The 25,496-nt window shown below is 42.7% G+C and overlaps 1 protein-coding gene across 1 annotated transcript in view; it reads left to right on the forward strand.

Moving 5' to 3' along the window:
• LOC144604190 (contactin-associated protein-like 2) overlaps window positions 1-25,496 on the forward strand; it is a 1,366,128-nt gene that overhangs the window by 561,256 nt on the left and 779,376 nt on the right. Inside the window, exon 4 of the mRNA XM_078418400.1 lies at window positions 8,151-8,298. Coding sequence (XP_078274526.1) covers window positions 8,151-8,298 — 148 coding nt within the window. The remainder of the gene's footprint in view (window positions 1-8,150; window positions 8,299-25,496) is intronic.

Genomic DNA, 25,496 nt, shown 5'->3' on the forward strand with positions numbered 1-25,496 from the left:
GGGAATTCATCATTGTTTTCCCGTTGGAGAACACTCGTATCGTCTCGGTTGGCACAAGTTCCCCTGCACACTTACTGATGATGTGTTGGCAGTGGCATACTCATTATCGGTTGGCTCAAAGCAGTTGCGAAGGATCTCATCTGTTTCCTCAGACCAGCACAGCACGACTTTCTGTACCGTTAGCTCACGCTTTGGGTTACAAGTTGGGCAACTTAACCATTCTGACAAATCCATATGCCTATTAAAAATGAATTTATACTAGAATATCTACATTGCTCTTCAATGTTTAGTGCGTAACAAGTGGGGAAGTACAGGCTGCTCATATCTACTGGGACTCTGCTAACAAGGTGCATTACAACCTGGGGAAAAACAGTATAACTCAGGCAATAGTCTTTAGTTTCTGTGTGTTACTGTACGTGGGCACAGTCCAGAATGTGTTGCCAAATTCACTTCAAAGTGAAGGCCAATAGTGTAAATCGATAAACCTGTCCGAATATATGTGAAAAAACTGTATCATATTCTTAAGAACTGTTATCGGTTTATTATCAAAGCATGTTTTCTTATTTGGCCTGTGGTAATCCAAAAATAGGTGAAAAAGATGATTGGGATAATTTGCCCTTTATCAATGGCAAGTTTCTTCAAGGTTCAAGATGTCAATACAATTTAATAGTGATCAATGTTGCTACTACGGCTTATTAATTGGCATACTATATTTATATCGTTAAATTCCACATGGATCCATGTATTCTATTTTTAACTAATATTGATACAATTCAATATTTATGACCTGCTGCTTGTGCACTCAGCGGTAAAAGAGGAGAGAAGAATAATTTAAAGGCACTATCGAACTACGATAATGTTTTTTATCCAGGCACAAATGGTGCTGGATGGGTAGTTAAAATGATGACTGATGGTTTCACGCCACATTACATAGAAAAACTATGTGATTTTTAAAGAGAGAAAAATACTTTCAGTTAAAAAAGCATCTTTCATGACCTCGGGACATTCCAGAGTGCATTGGAGTCAATGAGGCACTTTTGATGTATGGCCTGCTGTAATTTCTGGAGCATTGCAGCCAATATTCACGCAGCAAACTCCCATAAAGAGCAATGAGATAACAGGCTAGATTGTGGTGATGGTGGGCTTGCAGTTTTGCACGGAATGGCTGGGCAACTGCAGTGCCCATGCCTGTCCATGTCCTGGACTCTCGTGCCTGCGCATTGCTGTGTGCAAGTGGGGAAGGGCTGGAGTCAAACAGCAGCACACCTGACCTCTTACTTTGCACCCGACACATCACAGAGTTCAGGAACATTCTGTCGCAAGATAAGCTGAGGGGCTGCTTCCACTTTGTAAGTGGCCCCGGAGCTTCACACCAGCCGTAGCTTATGCCTCGAATGCAGCCCATCCATTTGCTGGCATTCAATAAACAGATTTGCTTTTAGTTTACCACCACTGCCTCACAGTGCCGGAGACCCGGGATCCATCCTAACCTTGGGTGCTGTCAGTGAGGAGTTTTCATGTTCTTCCTGAAGGGCCTGTTTCAGTGCTGTATCTCTGAACCAAACCTTAATTTGATATTAATCTCAGTAATTACGTTGAATATAGCTTTAATTTTTTTTATACCTTTAATTTGCTTTTTTAAAAATCATTTGGCTATTATTCAGTTATCTCCAAGTGTCACTGATGTCTAAAAGGCCACTGTATTTACTCCTGAACAACTTACTTGTATTCACACCCTGTTCTGCCTTGTGTGATGGCCACAATGACAAGAACAGCAACACATTAGGAGCTCTGTGGCCACAAAATATGTTTGCAATCAGGGGCATCCGATCAGATACAGATGGCTCCAACAATTTAGGGAGCGAATGACCAGTTTTTTTCTTGCTCTTGTTTGAATCAGTCCCATGGGATTTTACAAACACGGGAGAGAACAGATTCTTTCAGGCTCCAAATGGTGATGCAAATCCCGCCTTTTCCGTTCTATTACATGACCATAGATAGGAAGGATGTGTGCGCTCATATATCATTCACAAGGTAAATGACTTGAGTTACCAGGAGAAATTGGATAGACTGGGTTTGTTTTCCTTGGAATGAAGGAGGCTGAGAGATGACAAGGAGGTATATATAAATTTAAGAGGCACAGGTAAGCTAGATACCCAGTGTCTGTTTCCTATGCTGTGAGTGTAGAAAGGGTGAGAGTTTCGGTTTGTGAAAGGGAGGAGATTCAAAGGGGATCTATGATGCAGATTTTTCACATAAAAGTATAGTTGGTATTTGGAATGAGTTTCCAGAGGAGATTGCGGATGCAGGAACAGTAACATAATTTAAGAGGCACTTATTTGCATGAGCAGGGCATGGAGGGATATAGCTTGGGAAGAACTGTTCAAAAGCAGAATAACAGAGGGGATGAATCTGTTCCTGAGTCTTGAGGTGTGCACGTTCAAGCTTCTGTATCTTCTTCTCGATGGGAGCGGTATCGAAGTGTGACAAACTAACTAATCTTTAATGAGAAACTGGTATTCCGGTTATTAAGTCATTAATTTGCTCAGGTTGTTTAAGTCATTAACTGCTGCAGATGGGTCTCATTGATCCATTAAAGCTGTTACAAATAGGAACACGTTTGCAATGCAGCATTATCGTCTTGTGTCTGGTCAGCTGAAGGGCCTTCAGCACATTACAAGGACAATTTTGAGTGTCAGTTCCGTGCCACTGGGAAAAGGCATTAAAATTCAAGTCTTAGCAAGAACAAACAGAAAATTGAACTTCAAAAGATGACAAAAATAGACTCCCATTAATTAATATGTCAGCAAAAGGAAAACCTACAGAGAAAAGCGATTGAACCGATCAAAGTGCAGGCACAACAGAAGTGTATCACATGCAAGCAATCAGGAGTCAACAACTCGTAATTTCTGAGCAACCGAAGAAGGCTGGGTCATCATTATATGGATTACCATCTGGAGCTACTGATCCATTAATTGATTCCACCAAGTTACACAAATTCGGAGACTGAAAACAAAATAGAAGGTTCTCGTTTGCTGAAAATTGTGTAAAGAAACTGAAAAAGCAAAATAAAAAATTCTCATCAATTCTTTCTTGACTGATATCACGTACATGGGACATGGACTGTAAGATAGCTGTCACTGGTCCAGATGTTGGCCAGCATGATAGTCAGGGCTTGCATCTGCAATTCTCTGCAGTTTTTTGCGGTCTTGGATGGAGGTGTTCCCAAAGATCCCGATAAAATGTTTTCTACGGCACATCTGTGGAAACTGAAGAGAATTGTTGGGGTCATGTCGAACTTCTCACGCCTCTAAGGAAGAAAAGACATTGGCTAGTGCTTCGATATGGCAGGTCCTGGACAGGTTGCTGGTGATATTTACTCCTAGAAACTTGAAGCTTTCAACCATCTCCAGAGCCATAGAGTCATGGAGTAATACAGCACAGAGGCAAGCCCTTCGACTCAACTTGTCTCTGCTGACCAATATACCCCATCTAAGCCCCTGTTAGTCCCTCTAAGCCTTTCCTATCCATGTATGATGTCTTTTGCATGTCGTTATTGAGCCTGTCTCAATTACGTTTTTGGCAGCCTACTCCATGCACATACCTCTTGCACCTGGGTAGGGGAATCGAGGACCAGAAGACATAGGCTCAAGGTGAAGGGGAAAAGATTTAATAGGAATCTGAGGGGTAACCTTTTCACACAAAGGGTGGTGGATGTATGGAACAAGCTGCCAGAGGAGGTAGTTGAGGCTGGGACTATCCCAACGTTTAAGAAACAGTTAAACTGGTACATGGATAGGACAGGTTTGGAGGGATATGGACCAAGCGCAGACAGGTGGGACGAGTGTGGCTGGGACATGTTGGCGGGTGTGGGCAAGTTGGGCCGAAGGGCCTGTTTCCACACTGTATCACTCTATGACCTTCCTCAGTGTGATAAAGTTGTCTCTCAGGTCCCTTTTAAAACTCTCCCCGCTCACCTTTAATCTATGCCCTCTATTTCTTTATTCCTCTTTCCTTGGAAAAAAAATGTTTACATTCAATCTATCTATGCCCCTCATAATTTTATACACCTCTATAAGATCACCTCCCCTGCACTCCGGGAAATAAAGCCCAACCTCTCCCTTTAACTCACATCCTAGCAATATTCTTGTAAAACCTTTCTTTGCACTCTTTCCAAATGATGTTTTTCCTGCAGCGGGGAACTAAAACTGTACACAATAGACCAACATTGTATGCACTGCTGCACAGAAGGTGCTGGAAATATGTGTCAAGTCCAGCATTTTCTGTTTTTACTTTGGATCTGCAGTTTTGTTTTGCTTTTTGCTTATCAAGCCCAAATATTGGACAAGGTGACGTCACTGCCCCGCGCCCCACATGACATCACTGCTCCGCGCCCCACAAGACCTCAGCCAGCCAGTGGTCGCGTGCTCCCGCTCCACCAATGGCGGTTGCCCGGGCTGGTAGGCCGGTTGCTACGCAACCTCCGTTAGGCGGTGCCCGGCCTACACTGTCCGGAGGTTGGGGTTGCTTACTGTCCCGTATTAGCCAGGACATGCCGTATTTTGGGCTCAATTAGCTTATCCCATATTAGGCCTGTGGGGCACTGTAGGCCCGGATGCTGTAGGCCCAGACAGTGTAGGTAGGAAAAAACTGCAGATGCTGGTTAAAATCTGTGCCTACCTTCCAGAGGTCGGAACAGTGTCCGTCTGGGCGCCGCCTAAAGGAGGTTGCGTAGCAACCCATCTCCCGGCCAGGGTGGCCACCATTGGTGGAACGGGAGCACATGGCCGCTGGCTGGGTGAGGTCACCTTGTCCCGTATTTGGGAGTCCTCCAGTCGGCACCCCTACAAAATCCTGGAGTAACTCAGCAGTAACTCAGCAGGTCAGGCAGCATCTCGGGAGAGAGGGAATGGGTGACGTTTCGGGTCGAGACACTTCCGAAGGGTCTCGACCCGAAACGTCACCAATCTTCTGCTGGACCTCCATGAGCCGGGTGGCGAGGACTTCGCTATGGATGACGAGGGCGAAGAACGTATCCACAAACTGAAGGAGAAGGCGAAGAAGAGGAAGGGGCGAGGATTTGGCTCCGAGGAAGGCACTCGATCCAGGTTGCGAGAAGACCACGACTCCATGGAGCAAGATGGCAACGAGCCAGGCCCCCAACGCTCGGTGAAAAGGTGGATCCTGTTTGTGACCGGGGTCCACGAGGAAGCCACCGAGGAGAACATCCTCGCCAAGTTTGCCGAATACGGTGAGATCAAGAACCTGCACCTCGACCTGGACCGGCGCACCGGCTACCTCAAAGGCTACGCTCTGGTGGAGTACGAGACTGAGGCTACAAGGAGGCGCAGGTGGCCATGGAGGGTTTGAACGGGTCGGAGCTGGCCGGGCAGCCCATCAGCGTGGACTGGGGCTTCGTCAGAGGGCCCCCTAGGAGCAAGAGGCGTATTTGCCGCAGGAGAAGCCGGAGCTGGCCGGACCGGAAGCGTCACTGAGCCGGGACAGAGTGTGGAGCGACCGGTGGGTGGGAATGGACCGCACAGCACCAAGGACCGAGACGCCCGCGGATCGCCATGCCCAAACTGAGTCGTGTGTTACAGGGGCCGTTTATTCTCAGTCGGGACTGTCATGGGGCTGGGGAAGGGGTGGGGAGGGAACGGTAAGGTTGGCTTGTGCAAAACAATACTCAGAAATAAAATATTTTAGTTTTAAAAAAATCTTCAGTCTGAAGAAGCATTTAATGCAGGGCCCTCGAAAATGCGTAGTTTATGCTACTTTTGCTACTCGGTTAATCCGGCACTGCATGTGAGTAAAGGACTGAAAGCTTGGTCAGAGAGGTGGTTTTAAGGAATGCATTAATGGAGGAGTGAAATAGAGAAGCAGAAATGAAAGTGAGCCATTTATTCCTGCCCTTTGCTCAAGGCTGATGTGCAGATGGCAGCGCTGTTTATTTGACTGGCTTTGCTGACCCTTCTATCATTTTAACTTTTCAATCCATTTAAACGGTTTTAAAAATATCTGAGTATCAGAGAGATTTAAAAACAGTGAAAATGTCCTTGAAACCAGTGAGCTGAAGGCTGTCAGAATAGACAATAGACAATAGGTGCAGGAGTAGGCCATTCGGCCCTACAAACCAGCACCGCCATTCAATGTGATCATGGCTGATCATTCACAATCAGTACCCCGTTCCTGCCTTCTCCCCATACCCCCTGACTCCGCTGTTATTAAGAGCTCCATCTGACTCTCTTGAAAGCATCCAGAGAATTGTCCTCCACTGCCTTCTGAGGCAGAGAATTCCACAGATTTACAACTCTGAGTGAAAAAGTTTTTCCTCATCTCCGTTCTAAATGGCCTACCCCTTATTCTTGAACTGTGGCCCCTGGTACTGGATAGTGTTGGGGACAGGTCCTAAGGTTGCATTGCCTGGGCCCAGTTCACCACTCTCAGTCCACTCTGTCTTGTGGAAGGGATAAGGTCACCAGTATAAAGGATCCCCCCCCACTGCAGCTGCAGGTGAAAGTTGTCTAAGTATCATAGAGTCATAGAATCTTGCAGTGTGGAAACAGGGCCTTTGGCCCAACTTGCTCACACCAACCAACATGTCAATCTACACTATTCCCACCTACCTGCATTTGGCCCAGATCCTTCAAAACCTGCCCTATCCATGTACCTGTCTAAATGTTTCTTTAGCGTTGCGATAGTACCTGCCTCAATTACCTCCTCTGGCGGCTGGTTCCATGTACCTACCACCTTTTGTGTGAAAACGTTACCCCTCATATTCCTATTAAATCTTTCCCCCCTCATCTTAAACCTGTATCCACTCCCCCGGGAATCAGAAAACAGTTGCCACTGCAAACAAGCCACCGGGGTTCTCTGCTAAATGTAAGAAAAAAATACAGTCTCAGGTAGCAGTTAGCTCATAGAACATAACATAGAACAGGACTGCACTGGAATGGGCTCATTGGCTTACAATGACCATGCTGAACGTGCTGCCAAATTAAACTGCTTTCATTTGCCTGTGCATGATCCATATCCCTCTATTCCTTGCACTTCCATATACCAATCTAAAATCCTCTTAAACACAACTTTTGTATCTGCCACCACCACCACCACCACTGGAAATGCGTTCCAGGCCTCCACCACCCTGTGTGAGAAAAACCTGTCCCGTACATCTCCATTAAACTTTGTTCCTCTCACGTTGAATGTTGTTGTATATCCATTGAGAGCAATTTAACATGTGTAGGAAGGAACTGCAGATGCTGGAAGAAAGACACAAACTGAAGAAAGACACGAAATGCTGAAGTAACTCAGTCTGATTCAGAATGAAGAAGGGTCTCGACCTGAAACGTCACTCATTCCTTCACTCCAGAGATGCTGCCTGTCCCGCTGAGTTACTGAGCTACCCATTTTGTGTCTATCTTCGAGAGCAATTTAACATTTGTATTACAGAGCTAATGTTGTGGGAGTACTATGCAAAGTGAGTACTGGTATTGGGTTGAAGTGAGCACAATTCAGTCCTTTGAATTGCTGCTATATTTTTGGAAATAACAAGGAAACTTCTATGATATATATAAACAATTTCAGCTTTGGCAAAATAGTGGTTTTGAAGAAACCAAAAATCACAATAAGATTTTGTTTCTTGAAGATATTGTTACTAATTGGCCAATAAAATACAACACTGTTATTCACATACATTCTAATCAATATTACAAATGTTGATATACCATTCTGTAATGGGACGATCAGAACTGCACACAGTATTCCAAATGAACCTAGGTGCCCATGAAAGTGGCAACATAAATAGACAGAGTAGTGAAGAAAATGTATTGTATCCTTGCCCCCATTTATCAGGGCATCTAATATAAATGTCCTGAAGTCAGAAGTGATAGGAGCAGAATTAGGCCATTCAGCCCATCAAATTTTGCTCTGCCATTCAATCATGGCTGATCGTTCAAGTCATGATGCAGTATTATAAAACTTTGGTTTGGCTACATTTGGGATCTCATGTGCAGTTCTGATCACCCAATTACAGGAGTGTTTTTTCACGGAATGATATCAACATTTATAATATTGGTGAATTCTCTCTTTCACTTTTCAAGTAATGAGAGTTCTTGCCTAATGCTAATAAATCTGTACTTTATTTCTCATAGGCCTTTGCAGGAAACTCAAATTCAGATGGAGTGGTGAGGCATGATTTACAACATCCAATTGTTGCACGCTACATACGCTTAGTACCACTGGACTGGAATGGCGACGGTCACATTGGACTTAGAATGGAAGTCTTTGGCTGCCCTTACTGTAAGTATCGATTGCTAATTGCAAATAAAACTGTTGCACTACTGAATCATTGATTTGAGATTTTAAATTGGGAATTGTTCTCATGTTTCTCATAGGGGAACAAATAATTTAATCAAGGAGAGATTGAACAAACTTAGATTTTTTTCTCTGGAGCATCAGAGCTGAATTGTGACCCATTAGAATAAAATAAAATAATGGGGGGCACAGACAGGGTAGACAGTTAAGGGCCTGCCTCACTTAAGGCGACTGCCGGCGACTAGGCTGTCGCCGAACGTTCGCCGGGATGTCGTGGGCATGAGAAGTCTTCAATGAATCGTAGCGGATCTCAGCGCGTTGATGAACAATTTTCCAGATAGGTATCGTTGCTTATTGCGGGCACTGTCGCATACTGTTCCCATGTTTGCTAGGTTGTCGCAGACGCATTTAGAAGCACGTATTATTAAATGAAGGAAAGGCATTTGAAGATACCAGAAGATTGTTTTGTTTAACCGATTTATTTACCGTCAGGACATTTCACAGGTAGATTGGAGACCGACAGTTTGACGGTCAGGTAAGCGTGGGAATTTTGCAATGTTTCCGAAGACGGTGTAATCTCTTAGCCAGGTGCTAGTTTCACAACAAAAAAAAACTTTTATCGACCTGACTCGGCATTGTCGTGGTCATTGTCGTAGGGTAAAAGAAAATGTTGGCAATCTGCTATGACTTTGACAGTCGCCGGCAGTCGCCTTAAAAATCGCCTAAGTGGGACAGGCCCTTTAGTCTCTTTCCTAGGGTAGAAACATCAGACACGAGAGGGCGTTGATTTAAGGTGGAAGAGGAAAAATTTAAGACAAATGTTAGAATTAAACTGATAGCTCAACTCAAGAATGCCTGGATTTATTTACTGCCTTTGGCGGATATCAAAGATTTAAATTAAGATTGCATGGGTATTTGTTTAATTGACATTTAACTTAATTAGAACCAGAACCTAACATATAGCACAATTTATTTTATAAAATATGTTCGGGACCATGTTTGATAGTGACGTTTAACAGACTTTCAGATAGGCACATGAATAAGTAGGGGATGGAGAGATAATCATCATGTGGAGGCAGAAGGGATCAGTTGCCATCATTTGGCATCAAGTTCGACATTATGTAATTTTTACAAACTATTTGCCAAATCAAATGATTTAGCATCATGTTTGGCACAGATATGAAGGGCCTGATTATGTGCTGTACAGATTTATGTTCTGTGTTCTTCAGTCATAACCATCAGACTTACTCAAATAAGGCATGTATTAGAATATTTGACTGCACGCTCACATGTGAAGACTTCAGGTTATTGGATTTTTGTATCCTTTCAACCCTGGGTACATTCAAAACGTTCTTCAGCACTAAAAGCAAGGTTGTATTTTCTTATCTAGTCACGTTCGTTTGTTTAAAAGTATTGTCCTTGAGGCTTAATGATTAATTGCCTTTTATTACACATATCTGTGAGAGAATACCTTCCTAACAATTAGTAAACTTAAATAGTCTTTCCATATAGATTTCATTAATTTGAGCTAAACATTTCAGAAAAGTGAACTTATTTTCCCTCTCCTGCTCCATTTAAGTTCAGTAATACATAATTCTTAAATGAGCAGTTCTACTGTTTTAGTCTAGTTCAGCGATACAGCGTAGTGTTATTCTACCCACAGAGTCCACGCCGGCCATTGATCACCCGCATGTTTGTTCCATGTTATCCCACATTCGCATCCTACACACGAGGGGAAGTTTACAGAAACCAATTAACTTACAAACATGCACGACTTTGGAGTGCAGGAGGAAATCAGTGCACCTGAAGAAAACCCATGCGGTCACGGGAAAATCATGCACACTCATAGACAACACCCAGAGTCAGAATTGAACGCGGGTGTCTGGCGCTGTGAGGCAGCAGCTCTTTCGCTGCGCTACTGTGCCGCCCCGAAATTATAATAACTTCTAAGAAAAAAACAACGAAAGCAAATTATGTATTCCACAATAATTTTCAAATTCTTTGTTGGAACTAGGAATGGAACTTTTCTGAAAATTAGTCATTTTGTTTTTGTTCTTTTACGCCAGACGAGAATCAGCTTGTTATGTTATGGACATTATTTATGTGTTTGAGTAAATGATCATCTATTCAGAGCTGTGCCATGGAACTGTAAGATTAATCTCAAATATCCAAAGACCATTTTTTTCAGGCTGTCTCATTGAAAAGGTTGTTATTAGGAGGCATTTACTTGTAGGTTCAAAAATAGATAGGAATTGAAGGGCTTAGCATAACACGTCATTGGTGGGAAATATAATTTGTACTGCAGTCTGCTTCCTAAAGCTTCTATGAGTGAGAGGCAGGATGAACAGTGCAAGGGGCTGTCAATTTACCTGGTTGAGTGTATTGGCTCCGACTTTAAGTTTAAAGTGTTGGATTCTGTTTGTCAAGAAAGGCAGTCTTAATAAACCCTGCTATTACAGAGGGATCTTTCCTTAAGATCTTTTATATCCAGCAAAGCCAGCAAATAAAGCCAGCCAGGCCTGATTTTAATGAAAACCGGCACTTACACAAAACTCAACCCCCCATCTGAAGCAATGAATTGCAGTTGAATAATGTGCTAAGTTCTAAAACAGGGCTTCAACCCAGGACTTAGAATCTGTCCACTGATGCCTTTCAACTCGGTGTCTTCACATGTGTAAAACCAATCAGTTTTAAACTACAATCCAAAGAAGGATCCCGACCTCAAGCGTTGCCTATCCATGTTCTCCAGGGATGCTGCCTGACCCACTGAGTTACCCCAGTACTTTGTGTCTTTTTTTAAGTACAATTTGTTTCATCTCCTGGCTTAGAAAATCACAACTTTAAAAAGTTGCATCGACACAGTCATAAACCCACTTGCTCCACAAGTTGTGTACAGAGCATGCTGAAGGAAACCTTTCATTTAACTTTAATTGATTAGATTTACGGATATTTTCAGAGTTGAGATTAACAAAGTTGGAATGTTAACTCATGAACGTATATTAATCATTTGACCCCATCTAATGTTCGCATCAAGTTGTTACCTATCCACCAAACACTAAAGTGGCCTCACAGAAATCTTTGTGACTGTAACAACTTCATTTCAATTGATGCCCATTTCTACATTTTATCAAACTCATTTTTTAACTGTGAGAAATGGTTTCCCTCTGTTCCTTTTGCTCATGGTCGACCTGTTTTGGAAAGCCAGATTTGGGGCTTCACATGCCCCAAATATTTTCTCTCCAACTAGATATTTTCTAGTTACAGTATGTCGAGTGCATGATATAACACACTTGTTCAAACTATAGAAACAGTCCTGTAAGCACTCGAACAAATGTGATTCCAATCATTACTTGCACTGAGCCCAGTTTAGTAGCATATTTCATATGAAGTTATTACTTATCTCAGCTCTGTAAGTGGCACTTCTCGCACTAAAAAACACTTCTCAAAATGTAGGCAAAACACATTTAATGGGTCAACTGTATATTTAGTTCTGCCAAAATTGATTATTTTCCAGCTTCTTATGAAAACTACATTTATATGTTAAGCATGCTAAAATCATGCTAATCATTCCAATTAAATTATAATTATCTGACTATTTTTTAGTTCTGCATTGACACTTTGGATTTTTTATAAACTTGTGGATACGCTAATGAATAGTATCACCATTTGGGCAGAACATTGCAAACACGAAAGGTTTTGAGATTTATCATACTTTTTTCTCAATTCTCAATTGATTTGGTGCAGTGACTCCTTGTTGATTGTACCATGATTAATTTGATGGGTGGTCCTTTATTCAAGGATGTATGGATGTGTCACTGGACAAACAGGTGGATGGATACAGGTGAGGTATGAAATAAGGATGGAAGTGCGAATTGTGAAGCCGGAGGATGGAATATAGGTGGAAGAGGATGGGGAGAGGGGAAATGGGAGAAATGGATATGATTCCAATAGGGCACAGGGAAGAGAGGCTGATGGAAAGATGTTGGGGGAGAGGGGGAGAGGTGTTTAGTTTTTAGGTTACTTCCCTAAAATTGGAAGCTAAACTAAAAGTTTGTAGGCTACCTAAGTGGAAAGTGAGCTGCTGTTCTTCCAATTTGCATGTGGCCTCATTCTGACAATGGAGGAAGCCCAGAACTGAAAGGGAAGGAGAGTTAAAATGGTTAGCAACTGGGATATCTAGCAGCCTTAGTGGACCAAGCGGAAATGTTTGGTGAAACGGTCGTTTAGTCTACGCTTGGGTTTGGCGATGTAAATGAGGCACACCAGGAACATGGAATGCAGTAGATGAGGTGAGTGGAGGTGCACGTCAACCTCTGCCTCACATGGAAGGACTGCCGGGAACCCTAGGATGGAGGAGACATTGGGACACGTGTTCCATCTCAAGCGATCGCTGGGGAAAGTACCTGGGGAGGGGATGGTTCTGGATGGGAAGGTATGAGTGAGCCAAGGGGTTGTTGAGGGGTGAGTCTCTGTGGAAGGCGGATAGTGGTGGGGATGGAAAGATACGAATGATGGTGGGATCACGTTGAAGGTGATGGAAAATGTCGTAGAATTATGTTTTGGATGCAGAAGCTGGTGGAGGGGAAGGACGAGGGGAACTTTATCCTTGTTCCATCTGGGGGTGGGGAGTGAGATCAGACCTCCGGGGCACAGGGCAGATGTGGGTGAGGAATCCATCTATGACAACAAGGGGAAAGCCACCTTTACTAAAGAAAGAGGACATTTCAGGTGTCCTAGAATGGAAAGCCTCATGGGAGCAGATGCTGCAGAAATGGAGAAATTGAGTGTAGTAGATAGTGTCTTGACATGAGGCAACATCGGAGGAGGTGTAGTCCAAATAACACGCAAAGTTCAATTCCCACCCCAGAAGTTGGAGAAATTTGAGTTCAAGTAATTAAATAAAAATGGATTAAGAGAAGCTAATGCAAGTTATAGTAATCATGGAATGGTCGGATTGAAGGCACAAACATTGTGGGCCAAAGCCCCGTTACTGTGCTGTACTGTTCTATGTTCAATCAATTAAATGGAAATTCAAAAGTAGAAGGTCTCCTTGCTTTACAGAAAATCTCGGCACTTCCAATAGCACATTATAGCCAATGAAATAGTTAGACTTTAGACATACAGTGTGGAAACAGGCTCTTTGGTCCACCAAGTCTGCGCTGACCAGCGATCACCCCGTCCACTAGTGCTATCCTACACACTAGGAACAATTTACACTTTACAGAGTCAATTAACCTATAATCTGTATATATTTGGAGTGTAGGAGGAAACCGGAGCACCCGGAGAAAACCCACAAGGTCACTAGGTGAACGTACAAACTCTGTACAGGCAGAACCCATAGTCAGGATCAAATCCGTGTCTTTGGCGCTGTAAGGCAGCAACTCTACCGCTGTGCCACTGTTCCGCCCAGATATTCTTCTAAATATCATCACAATTGCAGTGTAGAAAATGCAGCAGTCAATTTGTACAGTCAGTTGTCACAAACATCAGTATGCTAATGTCAATAAATTCTGTTTTAGTTTCGCCAGGAAACTAGAAATGACTGTCCTTTGAAGGGACCTTACAAGAACTTTTATACAACGTGGCAGGGGAGACAACATCTCACTTTCATATCACCTGAACATGATCGTACCTTTGAGAGTACAGCTAGCCCTCCAATCCCTCAGTACTTCACTGTAGTATCATTCTAAAATGTTGTGTTTCCATCTTCTTGTGACTAGAATCTTTTCAATCTTCCTCCAGCTTTGAGAGAGTTACTCGTTTAGTTTCCACACCTTAGAGGACAGGTGATCGATGGTGGGTGTGGACTTGATGGACCAAAGGGCCTGTTTCCATGCTGTATCTCTGAACTAAACTTAACTAAACAGCTAAGGAACTGCTAAGAGACCAGTGCAAGTGTTTTACAAAGAGATCAGCGGGTGCTTGGATCACTCTATCAGGGGTGGTGATGGAACATATATGTGGTGGTGGGAATGGAGGGATAAGAGTCATGTCCCGACAGAGGCATCCTTTCCGACATTGATATTGTGGGACAAGAGCTTGTTCCCATGCTGTACGGTTATTAACTAATGCAAAGTTTTGTTGAAATGGATAAAATGCATTAATGGGAAGCGGAGTCACCATTTCAAGTTGGTGACTTTTCACCTGACCTGTACCCCTGACCTGACCATCTCGCTCGTGATGCTGCCTCACCTGCTGTCAATTTTTTTTGCATTTCCAGTTTTTATTTTAGATTGCTGTTATCTTTATGCTTTTTGACAAAGTACAGAATTTCTTAAAAATTATGGCGATTCTGGAGGCTTGTACTTTGTTAAAGAAGTTTATTGCGGCAGCAATATTCAATTACAAAGGATAACAAACGAGATTACAGACAACCATTAACTCAAACTGTTCACATCGAAGTTCTCTTCCCACTGCCTGGCTTTTGGGCCCCAAAACCACCACCTGACCTAGCTGGCCAATCAGCGGGTTCGACTCTCAGGACCAATCCCTATGGTCGCACCACCATGTGACCTTGCTGGCCAATCCGAGGGTTCGACTCTCGGGACCAATCCCTATGGTCGCTACAATGTGTCTATTTGCCACAGCTCTTGAAAACAAAAAGAAGGGCGTTAGTTAGTTTTAAGATGATTGTAACATTGAACATCAGAGGCAAGGTTTCAGATTTTTGTTTGAAAAGTTTCATCTTGGAGAGAGAGAATAGTCGTTCTGAAGAATAAAATACTAATTACTGTAGAATACGATTATTTCCATCATGTTATGGGAAACATCCATCTCCGATCTTTGTTTTTGGTAAAAGGTTAATCTTGAAAGGATTCAACTGTTCTCCAAAGCTCTCGTTAGAGAATTTTCCAATGTGTTTCTTGAAGGGAATTCTTAAAAATTAAATGTGTTTAATTTGTGTTCCTCTATCTCCTCCTTGTGACGTTTTTTTGCCTGATTGTATTCTAGTGAAGTATTACAGAATGGTTTCTTGCACTCTGTTCAAATATAAGTATTCTTTATTGTAGGAAAGGCACATTGTTTACAAGGCCTTCTCTGAGGCCGCAATCTCGGCTGGGTTGATTTAATTATTAATTCCAGTGAATATTGTATGCCCTGGCCAGATTTATTGTAGAACAGCATCAAGCAGAAAAGTTCATTAATTTGCTGAACCAAAAACAGGTATCAGAAGATTTGCATTTCCCTAGAAAGTAACTGCAAAATCCGTAAACAGTCGAAGGTTCATTTAGATCTGATATCTTGTTCCTGCCCAGAACAGATGATAAACTGTGTAAAGGTCTGTTGCATACCCTAATTTAATTTGTCTTTCATAATGATTTGGCATTCTCCATACTTTGGCGAATAAAAATAAGTGGCATGAATTTTGAAGGATTATTAGTTGGACTGAGGCTTAGATTGTCACAGGTATTGTGGTATGTGCTATGGGACAGCTTGAAAAGATCAATTAAACTTTCACAATGATTGTGCGTTCAGAGAATTTGGTGTTCCCATATTTACATTATTTGTTTAGGAACATAGGCAGAAGGCAAATATAGACAGGAACTTAGTACAAAAAACCTGGAATCTGCAAGGCTTTAAAGCAGCTAAAGAGAAATGGGCCAAAACAACATTTCATCCTCAATAGTCACGGGTTGGAAGTGCGGCCTGCATTGTGTCAATTTCTCTCCTGGGACCAATTTCCCTCCTGGGAAAATAAAGTTCTATTGTATCATATTGTATCGTCATCAATGAAAGCATTAAAATAGATACTCCCAATGTCTCAATTCTCTTCTACAAAAAAAATCCCAAACTGAACTGAATAATATGATGCAAGATAATTATGCAAATGATCGTTTAAGCATAATGGGCATTCTCTGTGAAACTAGATAATTATTATAAACTCTCTTTTCGTGCATCTTTCCATCATCGGGTTTTGATATTCAACCATTTTCGAGCAGCAACCTCTCTCTGACAATCTTTGTGATTGTAATCTGAGTGCAATCTCCTTCCCTGGGGCAGTAATGTAGAGATGAATTATAATAGTCCTATCATTGCCCTGTCTGAGATCAATTAACTCAGTCTTCACTGGGGATTTGAACCTGAGATCTTCCTAAACTGCATAGTTATATATCCAATTATGCAGTGCATTTATCAAGTGAGCATCAGAAAAGGCCTCGCGCAGCATGCTTTTATAGATGTTAAGTTATTGAATAGAAGAGCATGAGTTAATACAGTGCTGTGTTAAGTAAGGCTAGAACCACTTCATCAACCAGAAAAGGTTCTTCGCACAAGCTATTGAATGCAAAGGGTACACTGTTTTGTTAAAAGTCTGTTAAAACCCAAGGATAACACATGTTAGGAGCAATTGACTGGATTTTAAAAAATTTCTATGTAGTGTTTTTCTTTAAAAAAAAATGATAATAAGATCAACCTTGGTGGCTGGTCTTTTCAAATTGTTCGCATGCAGAATTTTTGTTAGCATTCAGAAGATGTATGAATAGGTAGGGTCTGTAAATTGCTTTGCTCACACCAGACGACCATCAGAAATTCACCTCTATTATCCATTTGTACTGAGAAGGCATGCAACGGGTCAAGAACAGAGCCAAACTCAATAAAGACCTATGTCAAAACGAAGCTGTGTTATCACCCAAGCAATGTTTTATATCTTTCTTGCCGCAGTGTTGCAATTCACTCATAAACTTCCATTGGGAGTAGAACTAACCTTCTCAGTAAATGGGAAGCTGTTCAGCCAATGGTCACTACAATCCAGAAGCAAAGCCACCTGAAGATCGATAGTCAATGTGTTACCAAATCATAGAGCATGACAACATGCTCTTTGGCCCAATTTGTCCACGCTGACCAAGATGCCCATTTTAGCTTGTCACAGCTTGCACACTTTTTGCCCGTATCCCTGTAAACCTTTCCTATCCATGTACTTGACCAAGGATATTTTAAATGCTATCATTGTACCTGCTTCAAATATTTCCTTCATGATTTTAAGATCACTCCTCGGCCTAGAGGACTCCGAGAAATAAAATCCTATACTGCCCATCTCTGCCTATTGCACCAGGACTCAAGTCCTGACAACATTCTTGAAAATCTACTCTTCACTCTTTCCAGTTTAACGACATCCTTCATTAAGGTGACCAAGTTGAACAAAATATTCAAATTTCAACCTCACCAATGGCTTGTGCAACTGTAAGATGACATCCTAACCTCTATACTCAACACTGCCTGGTGAAGGCTAATGTCTCAAACATCTTCTATACCATCTTATCTATCTACAATGCCAGTTTCAGAGGACTATTTACCTGTAGATCCTTCTGCTCTACAACACTCCCCAGTGCCCTACTATGAGATCCCCACTGTGTAAGTCCTGCCCTGATTTGACTTCCCAAATTGCAACACCTCACACTTATTTGCATTGGACTCCATTAGCCATCCTCAACCCACTAGCCCAGCTAACCAAGATCCTGCTGTAATTCTTGGTAATCGTGTAAACTGTCCATGACACCCCCTACTTTTGTGTCATCTGCAAATTAACTAATCATGTCTTATACATTCTCATCCAAATCATTGACAAAAACCACAAACAGCAATGGGTGCAGCATGATCCTCCAAGGCACACCACTAGGTAGAGACCTCCAATCCAAGAAACAACCTTCCATTATCACCCTCCTCTTTCTTCCAATTCTCTGTCCAGTCCACCCTGGATCTCATGCGATCTAACCTTCCAGAGCAGCCTACTATGTGGAACTTCATCAAAGGCCTTGCTGAAGTCCATATCAAGAAAGTCAACACACTTGACCTCGTCAATCTTTTAGGTTACTTCTTCAAAAAACTCAAATCAGATTTTTAGACCTGATCTCCCACAAACAAAACCATGCTGACTATCCCTAATTAGCTCATATTTATCCAAATGCATATATATCTATGTATCTTGTTCCGTAGAATCCTCTCCAGTAATTTGCCTACCAGATATGTTAGGGTCACTGGTCTAAAGTTCCCAGGCTTTTCCCTGGAGCCCTACTTAGCCACCTTCCAGTCATCTGGCATCTAAGGATGATTCATATCTCAGCCAGGGCTCCTGCAGTTCCTTTTCAAGCTTCCCACGAGCAACAAAAGTTAACTAAAAAGGCAATACGGGGAGAAAAGATGAGGTACGAGGGTAAACTAGCCAATAATATAAAGGAGGATAGCAAAAGTTTTTTTAGGTACGTGAAGAGGAAGAAAATAGTCAAGGCAAATGTGGGTCCCTTGAAGACAGAAGCAGGGGAATTTATTATGGGGAACAAAGAAATGGCAGACAAGTTAAACCGTTACTTTGGATCTGTCTTTACTGAGGAAGATACACACAATCTCCCAAATGTTCTAGGGGCCGGAGAACCTAGGGTGATGGAGGAACTGAAGGAAATCCACATTAGGCAGGAAATGGTTTTGGGTAGACTGATGGGACTGAAGGCTCATAAATCCCCAGGGCCTGATGGTCTGCATCCCAGGGTACTTAAGGAGGTGGCTCTAGAAATAGTGGAAGCATTGGAGATCATTTTTCAATGTTCTATAGATTCAGGATCAGTTCCTGTGGATTGGAGGATAGCAAATGTTATCCCACTTTTTAAGAAAGGAGGGAGAGAGAAAACGGGTAATTATAGACCAGTTAGTCTGACATCAGTGGTGGGGAAGATGCTGGAGTCAATTATAAAAGACGAAATTGCTGAGCATTTGGATAGCGGTAACAGGATCATTCCGAGTCAGCATGGATTTACGAAGGGGAAATCATGCTTGACAAATCTACTGGAATTTTTTGAGGATGTCACTAGGAAAATTGACAGGGGAGAGTCAGTGGATGTGGTGTACCTCGACTTCAGAAAGCCTTCGACAAGGTCCCACATAGGAGATTAGTGGGCAAAATTAGAGCACATGGTATTGGGGGTAGGGTACTGACATGGATAGAAAATTGGTTGACAGACAGAAAGCAAAGAGTGGGGATAAATGGGTCCCTTTCGGAATGGCAGGCAGTGACCAGTGGGGTACCGCAACGTTCGGTGCTGGGACCCCAGCTATTTACGATATACATTAATGACTTAGATGAAGGGATTAAAAGTACCATTAGCAAATTTGCGGATGATACTAAGCTGGGGGGTAGTGTGAATTGTGAGGAAGATGCAATAAGGCTGCAGGGTGACTTGGACAGGTTGTGTGAGTGGGCGGATACATGGCAGATGCAGTTTAATGTAGATAAGTGTGAGGTTATTCACTTTGGAAGTAAGAATAGAAAGGCAGATTATTATCTGAATGGTGTCAAGTTAGGAAGAGGGGATGTTCAACGAGATCTGGGTGTCCTAGTGCATCAGTCACTGAAAGGAAGCATGCAGGTACAGCAGGCAGTGAAGAAAGCAAATGGAATGTTGGCCTTCGTAACAAGAGGAGTTGAGTATAGGAGCAAAGAGGTCCTTCTACAGTTGTACCGGGCCCTGGTGAGACCGCACCTGGAGTACTGTGTGCAGTTTTGGTCTCCAAATTTGAGGAAGGATATTCTTGCTATTGAGGGCGTGCAGCGTAGGTTCACTAGGTTAATTCCCGGAATGGCGGGACTGGCGTATGTTGAAAGGCTGGAGCAATTAGGCTTGTATACACTGGAATTTGGAAGGATGAGGGGGATCTTATTTAAACATATAAGATAATTAGGGGATTGGACACATTAGAGGCAATGTTGGGGGATTCCAGAACAAGAGGCCACAGTTTAAGAATAAGGGGTAGGCCATTTAGAACGGAGATGAGGAAGAACTTTTTCAGTCAGAGAGTGGTGAAGGTGTGGAATTCTCTGCCTCAGAAGGCAGTGGAGGCCAGTTTGTTGGATGCTTTCAAGAGAGAGCTGGATCGAGCTCTTAAGGTTAGCGGAGTGAGGGGGTATGGGGAGAAGGCAGGAACGGGGTACTGATTGAGAGTGATCAGCCATGATCGCATTGAATGGCGGTGCTGGCTCGAAGTGCTGAATGGCCTACTCCTGCACCTATTGTCTATTACCCTCGGATGTATTGATCAGGCCCAAGAGATTTATCTACCTTTATACTTGGACATCCAGCACCTCCTTCATCATGATATGGACTGTCCTCAAGATATCTCCATGAACTGTCCCTAATAAAGTTTCCTGGTCCTCACATCTTTTTTCCACGGTGAAAACAGATGAGGAATGCTGATTGAGGACCTTGCCCATCTGCTGCGGTTCCACACATAAATAACCACTTTCGGTTCTGAGGGGCCATATCGTCTGTCTGGGTACCCTCTTCCCCTTAATGTACTTAAAATAACTTTGGAGTCTCCCTAATCTTATCTGCCAGAGCTATCTCCTGACCCAATTTTATCCTCCTGATTTCCTTGTTAAGTATGCTCCTCCGTCCCTTAAGTTGCTCCAGGGATACTCGATCCCAGCTGCCTATAACTACCATGCATCCTCTATTTTCCTGACTACAGCCTCAATTTTTCTCATTAAGGACACAGTATTGCCTAAGGGCACAGGAACATGCCTTCAGCCCACAATGTTTGTGACAAACATGATGCCTGGCTGAGCTGAACTCATCTGCCTTCAAGTGATCCATATCCCACCATTCCCTTTTAGTCTATGTGCCGATCTACCACTATCATATCTACCTCCACTACCACCCTGCAATGCATTCCAGGCCCCCACAACCTTCTGTGTAAAAAAACTTGTCCTGCACATCTCCATTATATGTTCCCCTCTCACCTTCTAGCTATGCCTTCGAGTGTTGAACATTTCCATCCCGGGAGAAAGGGAAACATTCATCGAGGCTTCCTTCTCCCACCAGCCTTGCCATTCGTTCTAACAGGAACGTGCATCCCTTGAAGTCTCACCATAACTCTTCTAAAAACATCCCACTTTCGGAATGTCCTTTTGCTTGCAAGCAACCTACTTCATTTGACTTTTGCAAGTTTTTCTCTAATACTATTAAAGATGACCTTGGCCCAATTTGGAACTTTAATTTGTGGGGCCACCCTGTCTTTATCCATAACTATTTTTAAAGCGAATCGAACTGTGGTTACTGAAAAGATTTGCCGTAGTTGAATGCCAGTTTACAGATGGCAGATGCTGACTCCAAGCCATTGATCACTCATTGACTGAAGCTCACATAACGATAAATCTTGAACTCAACAGAAGCAAGACAAAGCTGATCTACAAACTGACCACTGCTGCAGGACATTGCTCTTTCTTCGCTACATGACTCCGGAAAGCATTGATTACTTCTCATACTTTGGGAGCCTACATTCAGGATAAACGGGGATTGATGATAAATCTCACCATTTTTGATTTGCCAGCACAGCTCTTGAAGATTGAGGAAAAGAACATGTCAGATCAAGACTTTAGTCCTGCTATTCTATATTCATATGGCACCTGAACTACCTACAATCATCATCTCAAGGCATTAAAACAATATCTCCATCAAATCCAGTGGTGGGATTTCTGAACAGACATCAGTACTCTCTCGTAAGAAGGGTTCCGACTTGAAATACAGCCCATCCCTTCCCTCCACATATCCTACTTAACCCATTGAGTTCCTCTAGCACCTTAACCCATTGAGTTCCTCTAGCACCTAGCACTTCCCATCGCTAAACTCATGAAACAGATACCCTCATCAAAATTCTGTCCTGTGAAGCGATTACCCAATGGGCCATAGAAATCATTTAAGGATGTGCTCAACGCCTCTTGAAAGGAATATAACATTCCCACTGATTCCTGGGAATGACTAGCCCATGACCACTCAAGGTGAAGAGGAACATTTAGGATGTTATGTGAACATTGAACTTGAACAGAGAACAGTACAACACAGGAACAGGCCATTCAGCCCACAATGTCTGTGCCGATCATGATGCTAATCTCCTCAGTCTGCACATTATCCATATTCCTCCATTCCTGTAATGGGGGACCAGAACTGCAAACAATGCTCCAAATGCTAAGCACCTCCAAAATGCGCAGCGCAAGACCTGCAGTGCCTGCAAACAGAGGCCTTGCACATGCAACGAGCACAAGGAGGAGTAGAGCATCTCACATCTTGTCACCCCCAACCTGCCTTATCTGTGGAGGTCTGTTGTTCATTGGCCTCATCAATCACCTCAATCAATACTCAATCCTGAAGCAACCTCAAGGAACTGCTGGAATCTCGAACAAAACAATCAGTGCAGGAGGAACTAAGCGGATCAGCCAGCATCTATGGAGGGAATAGACAGGCAACTTTTCTGGCGGGGCCCCTTCAGGCTGAAGAAAGGTACTGAGCCGAAACATCGCCTGTCCATTCCCTTCACAGAAGCTGGCTGAATCACTGAGTTACTCCAGCACTTTGTGTTTTGCTCAATCCTGCAGGATTGCACAGTGGCGCAGCGGTAGACTTGCCTTACAGCGCCAGAGACCCAGGTTTGATACTGACTCCAGGTACTGTCTTCACGGAGGTTGCACATTTGCCCTATGACCGTGTGGGTTTTCTCTGGGTGCTTCGGTTTCCTCCCAATCGATGTGCAGGTTTGTTGGTTATTTAGCTTCTGGAAATACTACCTAGTTTGAAGGATAGGATAATGTACAGGTGATTGCTGGTCGGTGTGGACTTGACGGGACGAAGAGCCTGTTTCCATGCTGTATCTCTAAACTAAACTAAACTGAGACTGCCTAGACAGAAAAAGAAGACCAATACATTTTTTTTAAATCAGAGTTTAGATGTGCAGCATAATAAAGAGGAATAACACATTTTTTTCTTTTTATTTCACGCAAACTATTTGGTGTGTCTGAGAAAGACAATTGATTAATAAAATGTGTGTGTGTGTGTGCGTGTGTGCGTGTGTGCGTGCGTGCGTGCGTGCGTGTCTTAATGTCCTTCCTGTGCTAGAAGCTCTTTTCATAGAAACATAGAAAATAGGTGCAGGAGTAGGCCATTCGGCCCTTCGAGCCTGCACCGCCATTCAATATGATCATGGCTGATCATCCAGCTCAGTAGCCTGTACCTGCCTTCTCTCCATACCCCCTGATCCCTTTAGCAAAAAGGGCCACATCTAACTCCCTCTTAAATATAGCCAATGAACTGGCCTCAACTACCTTCTGTGGCAGAGAATTCCGCAGACTCACCACTCTTTGTGTGAAGAAATGTTTTCTCATCTCGGTCCTAAAAGACTTCCCCCTTATCCTTAAGCTGTGACCCCTGGTTCTGGACTCCCCCAACATCGGGAACAATCTTCCCGCATCTAGCCTCTCCAACCCCTTAAGAATTTTATATGTTTCTATAAGATCCCCCCTCAGTCTTCTAAATTCTGTGGAGTCATCTGTGGAGAAAGAAGATTTTCTTTCTATCAACTGAAGGTGGATTTCACCTGAAATGGAAGAACATTGTTTGTGCTGTCAAGTTACTCAAATGGGAATGATTCTGAATGGGAGATGTTGTTGAATGCAGTAGGAGAAATAATGTTAATGACTTGTAGCCGCCTCACGGAACATTTGTTTAAAGATGCACCTATTTCTTTCTACCTTTTTTTTCTTGAGTTTCGTGATCGCAGAGACAAATAAGCAGTAATTGCCCATCCTCTATTGCCCTGTGGTCATTAACAGTCTACTAGATAATTCAATCAGCCTGTGAAAGAATGGCATATCTTCCTGAAAAAAATGAACACGGAGGCTGTTTGTTTCTTTGGAGCCGGTCCACGAATTACTCAATTTATTGACTTCACTTTTTTCATTTGGCATTGTGCGATTTGAACTCTGGGTTACTCATGCAGTATCATAACCACTAAGCTCTCATTGCCAGTTTGTATTACATGCTCTTGCCAGAAATGTATTTATTAATCTAGGTTGCACTGAAACCTGTTTACCCACAAGGATAACAAAAAATTCCTTTAACAAACAAAAGTAATGAATGACATAAATCATTAGCACTGGAAGAAAAAACTTATATTTTTCACTCGGCATTTAGTAAAGAGCCTGGGTGCTTTATATCAAGAAAATATTTTTGATATACAGTTGCATTGTAATTCAGAGAACTATGACGGGAACTCATTCATACAAAGCAACAAGATAAATGACCAGAATATGTGATTTATTGCTGTGGTTTGAGGGGGTGATAGTCACAGTTAAAGTTATATAGGACAGATATGGGTCCTTCATCCCACCATGATCATGCCAACATATTTGCCCATCTATATATTGGGTCCCTATCTTCTATGCAGTGCCTACTTAACTACCTGTTGAAATGACTCTTAAACATAGTGATTGTATTGCATTCCACAAACATCTCTGACAGCATGTTCCATATATCAAACACACTGTGTGAGAAACATTCCCCTCATATCCCCTGTAAGATTCCTTCCTGTAACCTTAAATATATATCGTCTTTTTTGTATAACTGGGAACACCCCACAAGCCTTGCCGTTTCAGAGATGCTCTGACCCAGTCGTCTGGCCATAACAATTCGGCCCTTGTCAAAGTCGCTCAGGTCTTTACTCCTTCCCATTTCTCCTGCATCCAACACATCAACTTCAAGAAATGACTGTTCACTTGCTGCCTAATATATCCCACTCCTTGACAGGTGCCATTGTAATAACATAATCAATGTTATTCACTTTGCCTGTCAGTGGTCATAATGTTTTGGCTGATCGGTGTGTATATTGACTTGTTTTATCCAAGTATGTGCTTGATTCGATTAATTTGCACAAGGACTTAGACAATCTTTCTCACTGTCCACAAATCGACCACATTTTGCAGCATCCACGAACTTGCAAGTTTGTTTCTCTTACATTCGCATCCAGATCATAAATATGCATCACAAACAAGAATCCCAGCGCCAATCCCTGCGGTTCGCCACAGGTCTCAGACTTCCAATCAAACAACCTTCAACCAGTACCCTTGGTCTACTAGCAGCAAGCTAATTTTGGATGTAATTAGCCAGCTCACCCTGGATCTCATGTGCCTTAACCTTCTGCACCAGCCTGTGGGACCTTGTTGAATATTGCCTTGACAACTCCCCCACATTTCAGAGAGTCCCATGGAATCTATCCAGCTCTATTGATCTTCATATATCTGAATTACTTTAATCTTTCAGCAATATCTGGGATAATCTTTGTCATGAATGCGATCTGATGCCACTGCTCTAGGCTGCCTCCTGTCATGCTGCCATTTATGAGAGGCATACAAATCCAGAAATTGAGTA

This window comes from Rhinoraja longicauda, chromosome 2 (genome assembly GCF_053455715.1).
Source record: "Rhinoraja longicauda isolate Sanriku21f chromosome 2, sRhiLon1.1, whole genome shotgun sequence".
Taxonomy (NCBI): Eukaryota; Metazoa; Chordata; class Chondrichthyes; order Rajiformes; family Arhynchobatidae; genus Rhinoraja; species Rhinoraja longicauda.